The 19,193-nt window shown below is 40.2% G+C and overlaps 1 protein-coding gene across 4 annotated transcripts; it reads right to left on the bottom strand.

Moving 5' to 3' along the window:
• Positions 1 to 416: 416 nt before the first annotated feature.
• On the bottom strand, positions 417 to 18,396 carry LOC129830239 (polycomb group RING finger protein 5-B-like). Of its 4 annotated transcripts, none has more exons than XM_055892776.1 (10): positions 18,215 to 18,396; positions 16,836 to 17,160; positions 12,716 to 12,812; positions 12,271 to 12,326; positions 12,070 to 12,129; positions 11,348 to 11,502; positions 8,658 to 8,756; positions 7,499 to 7,588; positions 5,184 to 5,201; positions 417 to 4,661 (listed from the first exon to the last, which is right to left on the bottom strand). In XM_055892776.1, the coding sequence occupies exons 2-10, from the start codon at positions 16,945 to 16,947 to the stop codon at positions 4,614 to 4,616; spliced, it is 735 nt and encodes a 244-aa protein (XP_055748751.1). In that variant the 5' UTR covers positions 16,948 to 17,160; positions 18,215 to 18,396; the 3' UTR covers positions 417 to 4,613. The 4 variants fall into 4 exon arrangements, with proteins under 4 accessions (XP_055748751.1, XP_055748665.1, XP_055748916.1 ...); XM_055892690.1 differs by having other exon boundaries at positions 11,348 to 11,505; positions 18,215 to 18,395; XM_055892941.1 differs by lacking the exon at positions 5,184 to 5,201 and having other exon boundaries at positions 18,215 to 18,395.
• Between the last annotated feature and the right edge of the window lie 797 nt (positions 18,397 to 19,193).

The following is a 19,193-nucleotide window of genomic DNA, read 5'->3' as shown; positions in this document are numbered from 1 at the left end:
TGTCTCTATACGAAAGAAAGAGATTTAGAGGGAGTCAATAACAATCACAAAATGCAGACCATTCCTATTCTTAAGAGCAGAAGTCTTGAAACCAAATCTTTGAAACACCAAAACATGATTTTTTAACAATAAGTAACAATAAGTAACAGATAACAATAAGTAACTTGTCAATGATGAGTGGTGCAGCGGTCTACTGCATCTCAGTACTAGAGGCGTCACTACAGACCCTGGTTCGATTCCAGGCTGTATCACAACCGGCCGTGATTGGGAGTCCCATAGGGCGGCGCACAATTGGCCCAGCATCGTTCGGGTTTGGGCCACCATTGTCAATAAAAATGTGTTCTTAACTGACTTGCCTAGTTAAATAAATGTTAAATAAAAAAGAAATACAAATAAAATTATGAAATGACACCAAGTTAATTCAATGAGTTCTGTATTTTGGTATTTTTGTCATCATGTCACATATAAAGCAGCTCTTGCATATGTACAGTTCTAATCTCTCTAGGAATGCTTATCAGGCACATTGACATTGAAAAATAGAATAGATTATTCTAAGCAGCATTTTAAGTTTGTTAAATATACAACATACAATTTCATTTTTAAAGAAAATATCTACAAGTGCTTCTTGTTACAAAAATACATATTGTTCATTGCAGCACAGGGACGTTTCAAGAATTATTCAGTCTAAACATTTACTTTGCTGACTTTTAAAACCACTACAGCTGGGTTTTTAAGGAAAATAAGAAATACCATTTCAAACAGGAAAAAGCATGTGTGAAACAGGAAAGTACACAAGAATGCTAGGCACACTCTTAGAAAAAAAGGTGCTATCTAGAACCTAAAAGGGTTCTTCGGTTGTCCACATAAGAGAACCCTTTAAAGAACCCTTTTTGATTCCAGGTAGAATCCTTTTGGTTCCAGGTAGAACCCTTATGGGTTCCATGAAGAACTCTTTCCACAGAGGGTTCTACCTGGAACCAAAAATAGTTCTCCTATGGCAAGAGCCGAAGAACCCTTTTGGAGCCCTATTTTCTTAGAGTTTAGGCTTCAACTACAACTTCTACTTGTGGAAATTTGTAAAGACTTGTACTTTTAGGGGCTGCCAGAAATTGGTGTCCAATCTGTCCATTGAGTGGTTCCCTCACATAACTGCAAATGAACATAAACTTATTATTGTCAGGGATCTACTGTATGGAAAGTCCTAATACATTGGCAAATTGCACTCCACATTTTGTTTCCTACCAAGATGACTTCAGTACCCTCAACATTTGTCTATGTACATTTTGGTTTAATGCATTCGGTTTAATGCACCCCAAACATTTGTCTACGTATGGATTATAATATCTCTGTCAAACTTGAACAGATAAAATACAACCACTGCTATGTCTGCTTTTATTCTTTGGTGTTTCGAGGAGAGTGAGAAAAAGAGAAATGGTATGTGAAGGGGAAAAAGCCTTTAAAACATTTGTCTAATGATCCATCATCAGAAACAAATGGTGAGGGTTATGGCGGGACCCTATCACGCCAGCCTGGACAGTTTTTATAGGGCAGTGATAATACATTAATGTTAAGCCATCCAGTAGGACATCCAGTATAGTAGTAAACAGTCTAAACAAATCTCCACTATGTACAAGTCAACCATAATGCCCAATACGTTTTACATAGTGCACAAACAGACAGCTACACATTTCAGACAGTGTAGGTGATACTCCGCTTTTTCTAACCTTCTTCCAGCAAATCTAGTCTTACAGTACTCATATTGCATTATATGTGGTAATAACATCAAAATGGCATTGAAGAGAAGAATTTAACTCATTTTTAGATAGGGATATGGTAGGTAGCCATAGCTTCCTTGTACTTGTATATGGGCGATTCTACAGAAGTGGTGCAAATTGAAGTCCCACCCCCAATTTTTTTTTTTTCTAAACAGTTAAGTCTCCAAACTTAGGACATTTATTTACATCATGATATGTTCTAATTCAATCCAAGGCAAAACAATTTAGTACAGTCATTGTTAATCCAGTGATTTATTTTGAGATGTGGTTGTCCCAAACCCTGACTCCTAAACTCCATGTTTGAAAATAAAGCCATTTTTGTATACTACAATTTGAATAGAACATCTTGAGTTATTACATTGAAAGATCCTGATCTAATTAGTAGTTTTGTTTAATAAAAAAATAAAATAAATGCTGTCCCTCCATTTGATGGCACTACTGAAACACACACATTTAAAGACTGTAGAATGAATGTGCCTTAAGCCACAACCCTACACATATCACCAGGTGATGGGGTTATTTTTACATTTGTAATATAATTATTTATATATTTTTACTTTATTTAACTAGGCAAGTCAGTTAAGAACAAATTATTATTTACAATGATGGCCTACCCCGGCTAAACCCTGATGACGCTGGGCCAATTGTGCACCGCGCTATGGGTCTCCAAATTACGGCCAGATGTGATGCAGCCTGGATTCGAACCAGTCACTGCTGTGACGCCTCTTGTATTGAAATGCAGTGTCTTAGCCCACCCCTCTCCAGCATGACCACATGGTGAGTAGTCTGTCTGCAAACATTTTAGAGAAAATGAGTGTGCAAGTTGGTAAGTCTTCATGTATTTTTAAGCAGTGTCACTGCCGAACATCTAGTATAATCAATTAATATGTCAAGTACGGTTCTGCGATGTCCATCTGCCCAAATGAAAGATAGCCAGCTATATGTTAGCTCTGGCGATTCTTTAAGGTCCAAAATGTGTCAAAATTGTCCAAACCAAAACGGTTACAGCCGAAACAATTGACACCATACAGATATATAGAGTTCTCATCTTTGTATCTGTGCCATTATGGTATCTGTGACAGCCTCAATGGTGTCGCCCGTGCTATCTCCATGTAAAAGTTGTATGCTCCATGTTCTACCAACTGAGGAAGAGAGGACCACCATGTGGGTAGTGGACAAGCGGACACTTCAGGAAAAAGTGTCAAGTATTAAGATGCATAGCCAGCAGGGGGGCTCCAACCCTCCAAGAGCCAAACACTGACATCTATTTGGCCAAAACATAGACACCTTTAATGTGCTATACTGTACCCTACTATACTGTACTCAAATTCATCCTACTTGAGTTTCTTACAATTTAATAAAGGGCTCATGAACTCAAAACCACATCAATTCAGGGTTATAGCCACCTAGAGTGCCACCAGAAACACCTGGTATTTTGCCAAAATAAAGATAGGTAAAGTGATAATTTAAACATCTAAAAACACAATTAATTAGATGCATAAGCAATTCAATCAATCAACAAGTTTAGGATTCATACAATCAACATTTCACAGAGAACAATAAAGATTATATTTATGTTTTTACTATTTTGTTATGCAAATAAAATCTGTAATACGTTAATCAAAATGATCCCTACTGTGCATGGTTCTCCCTTTACCGCAACTTGTTCACTATGTTTCCATAGTTACATATTTAGTAAGGTGGTAAGGAATACAGGTAAAATATGCAATACAAAGTGTGCAAGTAGCATGTACAGTATGTCAGCTGACATATGTTGGAAGACGTTTGCTGAAAGTTTGGGAAAAATAGGATACAAATTATTACAAAAATTCAACCCCCGATTTGCACATTTTCTGTAGAATGACCCATATAATCTATAACATGGGGCTTTTGACTCCGCTAGGCTATTAAACAAGGAATTTGATATGAAGAGCAGTTTGGATTTTGCACTCCACTGAAAGAGAGACATGTGGGGAAAGGCACTACCATAGTTAAAGCGGCAATCATTAGTGGAAACAATAACAAAGCCTATTCCCCCGTCCCTTTTTCGGTAAAAGCTATGGATGGGGCTGTAGAAATGCAACTACTCTCAAATTAATAGACAGAGCTATTGATGCAAGGACTGACCTTCCATGATATTACAATTATTGTTTTAACCATGTTTTGAGGTTATATACAGTTTGTTTACATTTACTTTGTTTACAAACATTGGAGTTAAACAAGTTTATATTTTGGGTTCAGATTGGGTACGACAGTTGAACTAAGCTCGTGAGGCATTTATAAGTTCTATTCTTCAAGAATCAATTAATCAAATCATGTATGGTTAATTTATAAGTCCAAAAACGGATGTTGCAACTGCTGATTGCCCCTTTAATGATTAAAAACAGAAGGGGAGAGGTCATGTAAGACACTAAATCCAGCATAGATAGGAGATAGGGGGAAATATTATGGGCCGTTTGCCAGTGTCTTGGAATATCTCTCTTGTGTTGCGTAACAGTGGATTACTAGTGATTTCACTTTGTATTATTCTGAACACTTTCAAGTGATGTGGACCAACGGCAGGTCTTCACTCTTCAGTCAATTACATTTTGGTACGTTTCCAAGCATTAATACGCCATGATATCCAGGCATGTTCTTAAACCCTTGTTGCGTTTTAGAAAGAAATCTGTGAAACTGGGAGATAACATACAAGAATAGAATGAGATTAGAGGCAATAACGGACTACTGCATGCAGATGATAGGAAGACGTGGTCCTTGTCTCTTGTGCCAGGCACATCCATTCTTTGTGTAGTCTGTCAATGGGCTGTTAGTGCAGGAGTAGTCCCACGTCTCTCTCCGTCAACCAAAGTCTATCCGTGGCCGATATTCTAGTACCATTGGGTAGGCCTGAAAGAGAGAGATGACATTGGTCACCCTTGGACAGAATCCACTACAATGGAGACAATAATCAGAGAATAAGTAACGTAGACGTTCTAACATTGTAACAGCGGTGGGAAAAGTACCCAATTGTCATACTTGAGTAAAAACATTTTTTTTTTTTTTACAAATGAAGCATTGTGTTTAGTGAGCCCGCCAGATATGATGCTGTAGGGATGACCAGGGATTTTCCCTTTAAGAGTGTGAATTGAACAATTTTCTTGTCCTGCAAGGCATTCAAAATGTAAGTACTTTTGGGTGCCAGGGAAAATGTATGGAGTAGAAAGTACATTATTTTATTTTGGAAAGTAGTGAAATAAAAGTAAAAGTTCTCAAAAATATAAATAGTAAAGTACAGATACCCCCCAAAAAAACTAAAGTAGTACTTTAAAGTATTTTTACTTAAGTACTTTACACCACTGCATTGTAAGAATAGCATATAACACAAAAACAACACAATCTGATGTGCTGCTTCATCTATACGGATTGTACCTTTGTAGCCAGGATATGCTGCAGTGGAAGGAAAGGTAAGAGAGCAGAGCAGAGGGAGTGTGATGAGGAGAGAAGTCTGATGCCAAAGCAGGTGAAAGAGAAAGACACTCCACAGACACATCATATCAAGCGGGTCTATTTTTAGACAGGCCGGTAGACATGCAGCAGCGGTAGGCAGGAGACACTTACGTACAATCCCAAAGAGAAGGGAAATTAGTTGGCCAACACTGACCCAGTTTCTGGTCATTTGGTCCAGGGGAGGACAGGGATTCATTCTAGGCACAGAGCTATCACCTATTCTGCACAGTGGGACAATCTGCCCCAGATGCCAAATTTGGTCATGTGATGTCAGTAATACTGTCATCTGATTTTTTTTGTGGGGGGGGGGGGGGGGGGGGGGGGGGTTCAACTGCTGCCTTCCTTGGATTCTGTTCTTGGAATCAGAACATTCTGCGTAAGGACTGAGGAGTGAAGACGAGGGTATTTTAAGCTTGCCAGAACCTGTCTTTAACACAAGCCTAAATTAGCAGAGTATCATTCAAAACAGGGAAATCATTTGAATGATTAAAACTGTACAGTTTACTTGGCCTTAGGGGTGTTGTATGTTGTAACTAAACCAGGGCCTAGTGCTGAATGATTAACCAAAATGTTGGTAATTTTTTTTAACAGATTGTCCCACTTTGACAGTTCATTTATTTTAATTCCATTTCGTTCTACTTTTTCATGTGAGCTCAATGCACAGTTTCTCTAGAGAGAAATCAGATCAAGCCCAAACTGTGCGATGTGTTAGGGAGTTGTAGTTTCCATCAGGCCGATATTCTACATAGTTTTGGGCAGAAAACCTGGTAATTAACTACAATGACCATAATCCATTGCGTGCCTACTTGTCCGGTCTGTGTATGGCAGACAGAGCGGGAGAGAGAAGAGACGGAAGAAGAACACGCGATGGAGAGGATAGAGAGCAGTTGTTTCACGAAGAATCTCTACCTGAAAATACATGATCTTGGTGATTGATAGTAGGTATTCAGCAGTCATAAAAGTATGCCTTATTTACTTTGAAGAACTACTAAAATATTGATTTTGTCAGACAGCATAGGCAGCATCTCTATAGAGATGATCAATTGGAATGAAATGATGTCATCAAATAAAACCAATGTAAAATACACAACTAAAAAATGTAATTAAAGTAATGTGAATAAATAATGGCTAATAATTACTACCATCATGGAACTTGTATTAATTGTTTTATTTTGTGTAGATAGTGCATTCAACCCACATAATGCAAAGTGAATTTCTTGTTAAAAATTATAGAAACTGAAATCGGTGAATATTTTTTTTAGAATCGAACTGAAACCGAACCGACCTCAAAAAGCACTAATCGCTCAGCACTATTAAAAGACCCCTCTATTGAGCCAGTGGTGATAAACTGGCTGTGGAAGGGTAGAGTGTCAGGCGTTGAGCCCAGGAACAGGCACCCTGCTGGGGCAGCTGTCAGGGGCCTTCACTGCTTTCCTCACCTGTCTTCTTGGACCAATGCAGTGATTCATGACCTGACCCTGTGCTGCCGGAGCCCAGACCTGCCCATCTAAAAGTGACAATCATGAGCAATGGAATGAGCAGCCGGCTAGCAAAAGTGCTTATGAGGTGAAGCTGAAGTGTGTTAGTTAGTTAGTGTGTTAGTTAGTGTTCTAGTTAGTTAGTTAGCACACTTTGCAGAAGACTTGGGGGCACTTGGTTAGGTTTAAGCATGGTTGACTGAAGTTCAGGTGAAAATATAGTGACCACAACATAGGCCTATATTTTGTGAGGTGAACAAGAGGAAAGTGGATTAATTGAGGAAGAGAAGCAGCCATATTTCAACTGCATTTTACCATAACATAGCAATACCTTACTAGCCTTGCAAATGTCTCCAATACTGTATAGTACCATTATGACACACTGTGAAACAACAACTAAATTCACCATTCCACTTTGCAGCTTTTTTTCTTTCACGGACGAGGCATCCAAACATGCTTTGATGCGAACCTATAGTACAAGACACATCTTACAGCCTGTAATAAGCTCTGCTAACCATGTCACTGCTACTTCCTGCTTGGTGTATTAGTTCATACAGCAGAGTGATGGTGGCATTTTAGACGGCTAACCAGCTAATCGGCTTAAAGCCAAGCAAGCATTGACTCTCATGGAGACTAGTAAGACTACAGCACCGTCATTCAGCGGCCACAGCTTATCCCCTGGCGAGAAAGGTACGAGGCTTAGCATCTTTATAAACGAGGGGAATGGGGGGGCATTGATATCATTGGGGGTTTACTTACGGTTTCACCACGAAGTCTCCACCGCGTCATGAAGATGAACTCCATGGTGTGGTCTTTTCCCATGATCTCCCCGTTGCATAGGACGTCTAGCTGCAAGGGGACACAGAGGCTGGTGACTAAGAATTAGACTATGGGATGACAGTCAGAGCACAGGCTGCTAAAGAAGAGGACTAGAGTTAGACATATCTCTCTTTCTCATACTGTTCAAACAAAAGGACAAGGACTCAAATATCTCTTTATGGAGAGAATGTGACAGACATTGTACATAGAGAAAGCTGGGTAACATTTTATAATAGCTTTCATTAATAATCCATTAGAAATGTGTATGAATACTTTTAAATGCCTACAAATGTTTATAAATGCTAGAAGGCAAATGTATCAATGGGACAGTCACTACTTCTAAATAGTTTGTGAAAGTGGTATTGTGTGTATGGCATCTATACAATCTTAGTGCTCTGGAGCCCCACACTCTTAGAAAACAAAAGAGTTCCAAAAGAGGTTTTCCGCTGTCCCCATAGGAGAACCCTTTCTGGTTCCAGGTAGAACTCTTTTGGATTCCTTTGTGGAAAGGGTTCTACATGGAACTCAAAAGAGTTCTACCTGGATCCAAAAATGTTCTACCTGGATCCAAAAATGTTTCTTCAAAAGGTTATCCTATGGGACAGCCGAGGAAGCCTTTTAGGTTGTAGATGGCAGGTCTTTCCCAAAGAGTGCAGGTCTTTCCCAAAGAGTGCAGGTCTTTCCCAAAGAGTGCAGGTCTTTCCCAAAGAGTGCAGGTCTTTCCCAAAGAGTGCAGGTCTTTCCCTAAGAGCGCAGGTCTTTCCCTAAGAGCGCAGGTCTTTCCCTAAGAGCGCAGGTCTTTCCCTAAGAGCGCAGGTCTTTCCCTAAGAGTGCAGGTCTTTTTCTAAGAGCGCAGGTCTTTTTCTAAGAGTGCAGGTCTTTTTCTAAGAGTGCACCGAGAGTAAGTACAGCCTCTGTACAGCAGGGGGCCTGCTAACAAGGCCAGCCCTTTCCCCCTCAACACACAGGAGAGGCTGCAGGAGACTGCTTTATGTGAGGCCCACACAAAACTAATATTCAATAGCATGAGCTTAATATTGGTCATACAGTAGATACATACAAAAGGGTATAGAGCACGTACAAAAGCTTAGTTTGTTACCTCATAAGAACTTGGAAGCTTTAACTTCAAGCTGAGAAACTTCTTGATTGTTCCGACTGTCACTCGAGTCGAGCAGCGTATAAATTTCTTCATTAAGCCCTAGAGTGGAGGTTCAGAAGATGAATTCAATGATTCAGGCACATTTATTCAGAATTATGTGAAGAGCATGCAAATCCATACGTTTCAAAGAGCCATCTTCTGATTCATTTTTTATTTATTTTTATGAATGCATAATTAAGTTCAGTTAGTGCATTTAATACTAATAGCATCCCTTTGGCACAGAGAATCATTCTATATTATACCTCAATATGAAACCATTATGATCCTCTCTCCCTCCTGCTCTCCTCTCCTCATCCTCCCCTCCCTCCTCACCACATATTCACTGACCAGCTTTTAATGACAGCCCAGGAAATAAAGGATAACCACACATAAAAAAAATTCACATGAAAGAAACATGTGGTTTTCAGACACATGTGAACAAATCAGAATTATTATTTGTATTTTTCACGAGTCAGACACGTGGTTTTCGGACAAGTGTGAAGTTTCACAGGTACATTTTTTTTACATGTTTTTTTACCCTTACGTGAAAAAAAATCCCCACGTGACATTTGTTTTCCGCAAGTTTATTTTTCACGTTTCATTTTCACCACTTCCAGCTACATCTGGTCTCCCATTCAGAGACCGACCCTGCTTATCTTCAGAGGCAACCCAGCAGTGGGATGCAGGGTACTATGTTGCTGGAATGAATATGCCAAAACTTGCAACTGGAAAAAAGACAGCGAAAGCAAAGGCCAGGGTAACATAACCAAAGATAGGGAACATTTCTGGGAAAAGGGAGGCATTTTATTGAATCACATTGTCATTTATTTAATTTTTTTTATCACTGAAAAAAGATTTTTGGCATCCATTTACAATTCATTTTGTTCTTGCATTTGAAAATAATTTCCTAGCAAAACAAAATATTGTTGTCAATACTTTTGGGTTCCTGTTTTTCTTTAGATGTCATTATTTTTTGTTTGAAATCCTAAGAATTTTTGTTCTGGACTTCAGTAGTTTTCCTTGATCTTACTGGCACAAAAGTAACTCACTCACTAGAGGATTGCACCATATAATAACACTATTACTCCCTGCCACAGTTTCAGTAAAAACCTGAGGGATGGGGCTGGAGAAATGCGACCACTCAACTCCATTGACTACGCTATGGATGCAAGGACTGACCATCCATGATATCAACATTATAGTTTTAACCATGTTTTAGCCTATACAGCGGTCGTTTACATTTACTTTGTTTACAAACAATGGAGTAACACAGGTGTATATTTTGGGTTCTGGTGGGTACGCCAGTTGAACTAAGCTCATGATGCATTTATACGTTTTATATTTAAGAATCAATGGGTTCATATCATTAACTTAGAAGTCCAAAAATGTATGTGGCAACTAAGGATTGCCCCTTTAACAGGCAGTGACCTTCATACAGCAGAACTGTCTCTTCGTTTGAACGTGATCCATTAACCTGCCTCCAAAACATATATTCTTTCCACTGTTCCGTGAATGTCTTGCAAAATCGTTCCCTTGTCCCGCATTTGGGCTGTTTAGATGTGATCACCTGTTCCAGATTCGGGGTTTTCCTTTCATATTTCGAGGTAGCATGTTAGCAGGTGGGGTGCACCAATTGCTGTCACCTCATTAGTAAGTTCGTGTTACACCAGTGCTGGCTTGCCCATCTCGTTAGTCGGAAGGTGCTAGCCCAGGTGGTATTTAAGAGTGGCTGGGCCAGTGCTCCGATGGTTCTTGAGAGAGTGGGAATGAGAGATGTTAGAAGTGCTTGAATGCGGAATAGCACTCCCTCTTTGAGTGTGATAAAAACAAAGCCTTTTATCATGTGTTCTCCCTTTGGTTTGCTCCACTTGCCTTTAGCTCCATATTATAACTTGGTGTGGGTTTTTCTTTTGGTTAGTCTTTTCTTGGGCACATTTAGTGGGCATTTGTGGTGTGTGCCTTTTAGGATCCAGACTCTTGTTGCTAGTCAACGTTCAGTGGACAATCCTCGTGAGATTCTTTGAGAACCCCTACTAAAACCCAACTGTATCCGTTTTTGTTTTGGTTGTCAGTGATTTGCTTTGCTAATTCCCTTTGTTGTGAGCGTCATTTTGAGTTTGTAAGGAGAATAACATTATTTCAACCACACATGTGAAAGTGAGTTTTTCACCAGCATTTTACATGTGAAACTGCAAATGTGATTTTCATGTGAATGTTTTTCACATGTGAAAAAGCAATTTCATGTGAAAGTGAGATTTTCACCTGAATGTTTTTCACATGTAAAACTGCATATCCAATTTTCTTATGAGGTGAAAACATGTTATTCTCCTCACACGTGAAAAAGGTGGAGTTAACATGTGAAATCTAAATTGAATACAGTAAATACGGTTTCACGTGTGAAATTTAAGCTCAACGTGAAAAACAGCTATTTCACATGTGAAACTGCAAATTTAACATGTGCTTTTTGTTGTTGTAAGGGCACAGCATCATTGTCTTCCTATATTCTATTCAACTCACATTCTGAGATGTTAGAACGTTAGAAGGACATCAACATAAAAAAAGTGGGAGGAATAATGTTAGGGAGACAGGGAAGAGGGAGCAGAAAAAAGAACAGAGCAGCAGGGAAGAGATACCTCTCCACCATGACTTACCTTAACAATGTTCTCTCCCACCAGGCTGCTGTTGCGTAGACAGTCAAGACTGATGGCTATCTGCGGGTCACTCCTGTGGTAGTCTCCATCCCCACCACCATCATTATCATCATCATCGTCGTCATCCAGCCTGGATCTCTTCGATCGGGGGCCGTCTTCTATGACAAAATAAATGGATAAATACTGTATGTTACGTGTGAGCAAGAGAGTATACAAGTTGAGTTTGTTTTCCTTGAATTCATATAAAACTGTGAAAAGACAATTCACAATAGGGCGGTTTTGATTGATGCCGATGTCTTTCGCTTTTCACCTAGAAAGGCAATATCATAAAAGGCCTTTGGGACAAACTGTCGATCATCATATTGCCATGGGGATGGCATTTGCGTCTGGCGAACCGAATCCATCCATCTTTTTAGTCATTCTGTTGTTTCCAAGTGATTTGTACATAAACAGGGGGATCTCGTCAGTCCTTGTAGAGAGTGCTGTTAAAATGTTCCCCTTCTCTCCCTCTCTCAGCCACCTACAGTCACTGCAACAATGCAACCTGAGTCACAACTCCTCTCTGTCTTTGTCTGCTCACTGATCTCTCCCCACATAGAGCCTCCTTACCCATCGCCTCAATAACCAATCACAGCCCACCTCTGCCCACCCGAGTGGGTTCATTCTGGTCCCTCCTGAGGAGGGTCTTGGTCTTCATGGATACACTAACACAGATAATTTACCTTCTCCATTCTCCTTCCACTTCCGACTCCTCCAGAACTCGATCTCCTGCTGTTGTTCCTCTAGTCAATAAACAAAAAGAGAATATATGAATACACAGGGTAGGGGTTATATCATTCAGGTCAAATAGAAAACAGCTTGGCCTACAATCAAATGCAAGATTTATATCTGATGTTGGGGGATACTAAAATGACATCACTCACTTTCTCTTAGCCCAGGCACGAGTTTGAAAATGATTTCCTCTAAAGTGTTGTCCAACCTGGTGATAGAATGAGACGTAAAGGAAGAATAAAAGTACACACACACTTATTCCCAGACATTGTATGTGTGGGCTGGGCACTGGGTGAGGTCTTCGGCTGTAACCTTGGCTCCAGAATGGTGTCCAGCTGTTGCCTGGATCTCACCCCATCCTCCCCCAGCCCAGCCCACACCAGCCTTACCATCTCACTAGTCGGGTGGACAACTAAAGGGTGTAAACTCAGATCTGCCAGAATCCGGCTAGGGTCAGTTCAGTAGTGCAAAGGCCAGCATGTTTTTACTTTACTGATGGTAATCTATTCAGTAGCATTCATTATCATCCTGTGATTCTCAATAGGGAAAATATAAATGCAGATGAGATTCTGTTAGATGTCAAATTAGGTGTATTACCTTAACATCTCTCGAGGGTTGGTTTCATGGACTTGGATGCCACATTTGGGGCAGTCGTTGCTGTCTTCAAAGTGTTGGAGGATGCAACTTTTACAAACTGTTGACAGATTAAAGGAGATAGAGACAAAGAATGGTTGATTTTCTCCAAATACAGACCTAAAGTAAATATGGATTTTTATCACACCATTCAGGTGGCAAAGAAATGCCAAGATGACTGCAGTTTCTCTTTTCGTATCCATTTCTCTCAGATAACCTTCACAATAAAAGGATTTTGTGTTAAATCAAAAGGAATAGCATTCTAATATCTAATTTCTAAAGTTTGAACTTGATACACATCAGAGTATCTGTTGAGCCTTGAAGCATGACTAAAAACTCAGTCCTGCAGTTGAAATTGAAACTGTTGACTAGCAGGGAAATAGTGGGTATAGCCTGGCCGGTTCTAGATGTATCCATCACACTGTAGCCAATACGACAGATCACACAGACACACAGCGGTCAATACCACAACACACACATATACCATTGCATACAGTATAATGTATAGATGTATCTTTCTTTGAAGAACACCTAATCCGATTCCATGCAATACTGAGCTGAGGATTAGGCCTATATCCTATGATGTGACGTCACCAAACCGTCAGAAAAAAAATTTAAAAAATCAGATCAGCAATATCTGTCAGAAGAAGCAGAAATATAGGTCACAGTCTGTCCTCTAGCAATTTCCATGTAAACAGTATATGCTTATTCACTATGCACTGGCCTATAGCCTAGATCAACGTATAGTATTATACAGAGCCGTTCCATCTCAAAAAACAGATAAAGCAACACGTCACGGTGACTCTCATGTGACCTACTTGTGTGTATAAACTGACATGTGTGTAACTGATAGATGCACACACACACACGTTACATGTAAATGTTTTTAAATGTACATACAGTGCCATCTGGAAAGTTTTTAGACCCATTGACTTTTTCCACACTTAGTTACATTACAGCCTTATTCTTTTTACCCCTTTTCTCCCAAATTTCATGATATCCAATTGGTAGTTACAGTCTTGTCGAGAGCTTAACCCAGAAGCCAGCCTGTGTCGGAGGAAACACCGTACAGCTGGCTACCGCATGCATTGCACCCGGCCCGCCACAGGAGTCGCTAGTGCACGATGTGACAAGAACATTCCTACCGGCCAAACCCTCCCCTAACCCGGACGAAGCTTAGACCACTGTGCCACTCGGGAAGCTGTTACAGACTTATTCTAAAATGGATTAAATCAAATAAAAAAATCCTCAGCAATCTATACACAATACCCCATACTGACAAAGCGAAACAGGTTTTTACAATTTTTGGCAAATGTATTAAAAATAAAAAACAGAAATACCTTATTTACATAAGTATTCAGACCCTTTGCTATGAGACTCGAAATTGAGCTCAGGTGCATCCTGTTTCCATTGATCATCCTTGCGATGTTTCTACAACTTGATCGAAGTCCACCTGTGGTAAATTCCATTGTTTGGACATGATCTGGAAAGGCACCGGTTTATATAAAAAGGTCCCACAGTTGACAGTACATGTCAGAGCAAAAACCAAGCCATGAGGTCGAAGGAATTGTCTGTAGAGCTCTGAGATAGTGTTGAGGCACAGATCTGGGGAAGGGTACCTAAACATTTCTGTAGCATTGAAGGTCCCCAAGAACACAGTGGCCTCCATCATTCTTAAATATATGAAGTTTGGAACCACCAAGACTCTTCCTAGAGCTGGCCACCTGGCCAAAATGAGCAATCAGGGGAGAAGGGCCTTGGTCAGGGAGGTGACCAAGAACCCGATGGTCACTCCGATAGAGGTCTAGAGCTCATCTGTGGGGATGAGAGAACCTTCCAGAAGGACAATGATCTCTGCAGCACTCCAACAATCAGGTCAGATGGAAGCCACTACTGAGTAAAACGGTGCATGACAGCCCGCTTGGAGTTTGCCAAAAGTCACCTAAAGACTCTCAGACCATGAGAAACAAGATTCTCTGGTCTGATGAAACCAAGATTGAACTCTTTGGCCTGAATGCCAGGAAACCTTCCCTACTGTGAAGCATGGTGGTGGTAGCAGCATCATGCTGTGGGGATGTTTTTTCAGCGGCAGGGACTGGGAAACTATTCAGCATCGAGGTAAATATGAATGGAGAAAAGTACAGAGAGATCTTTGATGAAAACCTGCTCCAGAGTGCTCAGGACCTCAGACTGGGGCGAAGGTTCACCTTCCAACAGGACAACGACCCTAAGCACACAGCAAAGACAACGCAGGAGTGGCTTCAGGACAAGTCTCTGAATGTCCTTGAGTGGCCCAGCCAGAGCCCGGACTTGAACCCGATCAAACATCTCTTGGGAGGACAGAAAATAGCTGTGCAACGATGCTCCCCATCCAACCTGACAGAGCTTGAGAGGATCTGCAGAGATGAATGGGAGAAACTCCCCAAATATAGGTGTGCAAAGCTTGTATTGTCACACCCAAGAAGACTCGAGGCTGTAATCGCTGCCAAAGGTGCTTCAACAAAGTACTGAGTAAAGGGTCTGAATCCTTATGTAAATGTGATATTTCAGTTGTTTATTTTGTATAAATTTGCAAAAAATCCTAAAACCTAGCTTGTAATTATAAGGCGTGGAGGGGAAAAACTATTGAATCCATTTTAGAATAAAGTTGTAACATAACAAAATTTTGGGAAAAAAATCAAGGGGTCTGAATACTTTCCGAATGCACCGTCTTGAAAAAAAGTATTTTATCTGTAATGTGTTTTTCGTTATGTGACGGAGCCCAGTAAGACTAGCTGTCGCCATTGGCGTCAGCTAATGGGCATCCTAATAAAGTCAACAACAACAAATAAACAATCCTCACATACATACATCTGCTGTCTTAATCAACCAATAGTATGTCAGAACAACACGTCACATGTTCTTTCAATAGCCAGCACACTGCCGCATACACTTTTGTTTCCATTAAAGTCCATTTAGGGAAGAGTGTTGAAAATGTGAGCTAGAAACACTATAGTGGAATGCATTGGACGATTGTTTGTTAAATGTGTCAAAGTGGTTATACTTGTCCCATATAAAGTAAACTAATGTATAGCTGTTTAATTGCATTCTGACTACTGTATTTTTTAAATTTAACTAGGCAAGTCAGTTAAGAACAAATTCTTATTTACAATGACAGCCTACACCGGCCAAACCCTCACCCGGATGACACTGGGCCAATTGTGTGCCGCCCTATGGGACTCCTAATCACGTCCGGTTGTGATACAGCCTAGAATCGATTCTGGGTATGTAGTGAAACCTCTAGCACTGAGATACATTGCCTTAGACCGCTGCGCCACTCTGGAGGTTAAAATGAAATAGTGTAGACTAATATCAAAGACATGTTTTGCTGGGGATCTCTGAAATATACTGAAATACACAGAGAAAGCAATCATTAAACAGCCAAACCATACTGTGCTAAGCAGCTGCTGATATTTTTCATTAGGGCTAGGGTTCAATCTGACTTCTATGACAGTAAAGAAGTGACTTTGGCTTCAAACAAACTGGACCCAAACTGCTCATCCTGTGTGGAGGATATTTGTTGTCATGGTGACTGAACCCACTGATCACTTGAGATGTGTCATTCCTGGAAGTGAGCTTTTGCATCTGCCGTTCTCTTCCAATAAAACATTCAGTTCAGATGGAGAGGGCAGAAATGGAGAAGGAGACCATGTAATATGATATGTAAATCATGCAGGATGACACAGAGGAGATGGACAGAGCGCACTCTTGACATTCATAGCACTGTGACTGTGCAAGGCCATTGTGTAAAACAACAAATAACACAACCAACTGATTCTGTGAGCTCTAAATCCCAGCCACCTTTTAGTGGTACCATAGATGCCATTTGACATTTTATTCAATGTCCGTACTACACCAAAATAAACAAGAATTTCTAGTAGGGGATGTTAGGTGTAATGTATATCTAATAGAATACACAAATATGCCTGGATATACTATAACCTATGCAATAGTGAAATTGTGTTTTTCTGGTATAGCCTACATTACATGATGTCATGATAAATGTGGCACCTGAGAGAGAAAGAGAGAAGGGGGGTGGTCTTACAGGTGTGCAGGCACTCTGTCACCGTGGTGGGCTTGATCAGGTATCCTTTACACACGTAGCATGTGATGAAGTGGTTGAAATCCTTGACCAGGTGCTTTCTCGGTGAGGTCATCTTGGACCAGAGCAGGAGTGGTGATGGGAGTGTTGTGTATTTGGGGGAAAGGAATGATGGGAGGATGGGGGCTGGAGGTCAGCGTTCACAGGACTTTCTGCAATGCTCCACACTGTTGGGTTTTCCCCTTCAGTCGCTTCATCTTAATTCAGGTTTCCCCTCCAGGGAGATATCAAGTGTGCTGCATGTTCATCTCTGTGGTGCTGTGGGTGTCTGTGAATTAAAGTAGAAAGCAGTGTAATTTGGGTATATCCCATGCTACACGTATGACATGGTTATGACATAAATATATCAACTTGATATTTGTACAATATAAATGCAAATTGCAAAGTTGCATTATTTTATTGAAATGGAATAAACTTAAAACATGTACCAAGACATCACTTCATCTTCTACATATTTGACCAAAACAAATGAATACAGGTGCATGCATACGTGGGTTTCACCTTTATGCCCCGCCCCCTCGATGTTTTCTTAGAATCGAAAGCAACTTTAGTTCCTTCCAAAGATTGTTTAGATGTAAGTGTTTACCCCCTTAATAGTAACAGTAATATAATGGAAATAGTATTTTGGAATCCAACGTTTGGAGACTACTTTGGTTAGCCTATTCAAGCGGAATGACACAATGTATCGAGAACAATATGTACCCATTGGACTTGCAAGATATTTTCGCTGCAGGATCATTATGCTCAGTTGCATGTTCCCAACGTTATTTACAATAACAGTTTAGAGTTCAGGCACTGACTAGAATATTCTGAGAGGAAATGTCATATGATAGAATTGTCACAGATTTGACTGCAAAAAATCGTCAATACGCAGCAAGGAAATACATCGAGGATGGTTCCCTTTACAGTGACATAATTGTGTCTTATGTCCCTCTCATCATCACCAGGAAATCATACGCGTCATTCTTTGCGTCACCCACGATATTGCGCGAACAACATTATGGATGGTGAGTTTGACATAGTAGGCTACATACCCTGAAAAACTGACTTAAGATTTAAGTTGCTGCCATTGAAGTCGTGTAGGCAAATTGTTGGGACCGTACACCGTTACGTCGATCACTAAGATATAAAATAAACTAACGCCACCGCACACACTTGACTATGATCAAAACGCACATGTCCATAACTTGATAGCCCATATGACACATGATCGCATTCCCAACCCACCCCAAACTTTACTATCACAGCACCTACCGGAAAAGGATACGAACAAGCATAGCTTGCTCGGCTTCTGAGTATCGAGTAGTAAACGCATTGCTTACCTTCCAGTTCAAGGCTCCATGGTCGAGATGGTGTGATCTTATCCGATAATTATACAACCTATACGCTGTATGGTGTGCGCACCGACGTTACATTAAAGTAGCGCTGAATACGGAACTGGTTTCAGAATATAGGCTAGATGATAGGAGAGAGCGGCGGAGGAGGATCCAGCGCTTGTTTACGCATTGCTGCTTTATTTTCATTCCACGACAGATACACTCTGATTGGACACAAACTAGGACGCAGCCTTCAATTAACAACTTCTGTAGTCCAGTAAAATGTTGTCTATAATATGATTAACACAACCCACTGGGCACACAACTTCAATTCAAGGTGGAAATGGTGGTAATATTAGGTTGAGAAGTTGATCAATGAGATTTCAACCTTTATTCACGACTCAACAAAAACCAGGAGTTTGTTGAATTCCCAATGTGTTATCACTATGCTTTCAAGAATCTAAAAGCACAACCAAATTCCAAACAATGTCTGATTTTTGGTTTAGTTGTCATATAAATGTGTTAGCACTGCGCTTTCAACCTTTTAAACTAACAAGAAAGTCCTAATCGGAATTAAATGTCAGATATTTTGTATTTATACAAAAACTCAATGAGTTGTTCCTGTGTTTCATATAATAGAACAACCAAATGGCCTGGATTGCAGTTGAGATTACATTAAAAGTACATAGTGCAAGTGTGCGACCTTTGCATGTCATCTGGAACATTCAAGCGTTCTATGATGACATAAGAAAACATTTATAGTTACGGTAACCTCAAAATGTGGCCATGGATATGTTACTCATTTAAAGGTTGAATAAATACTGTTACGTTAGTTTGTAAGATAGCCTTAACTTTAGGCTATTTATTGTATTACAAAAGTAATATTGAATTGTGTTTGGTTGTCAATGCAACCAAATATCAACATTTAAGGGACATGTAGGTCTATCTAATGCTTGGATAGTTTCATCTGAACCATATTTTAAAC

This window comes from Salvelinus fontinalis, chromosome 1 (assembly GCF_029448725.1).
Source record: "Salvelinus fontinalis isolate EN_2023a chromosome 1, ASM2944872v1, whole genome shotgun sequence".
Taxonomy (NCBI): Eukaryota; Metazoa; Chordata; class Actinopteri; order Salmoniformes; family Salmonidae; genus Salvelinus; species Salvelinus fontinalis.
The sequence above is the reverse complement of the archived record's forward strand: the minus strand, read 5'-3'. Positions and strand labels throughout refer to the sequence as shown.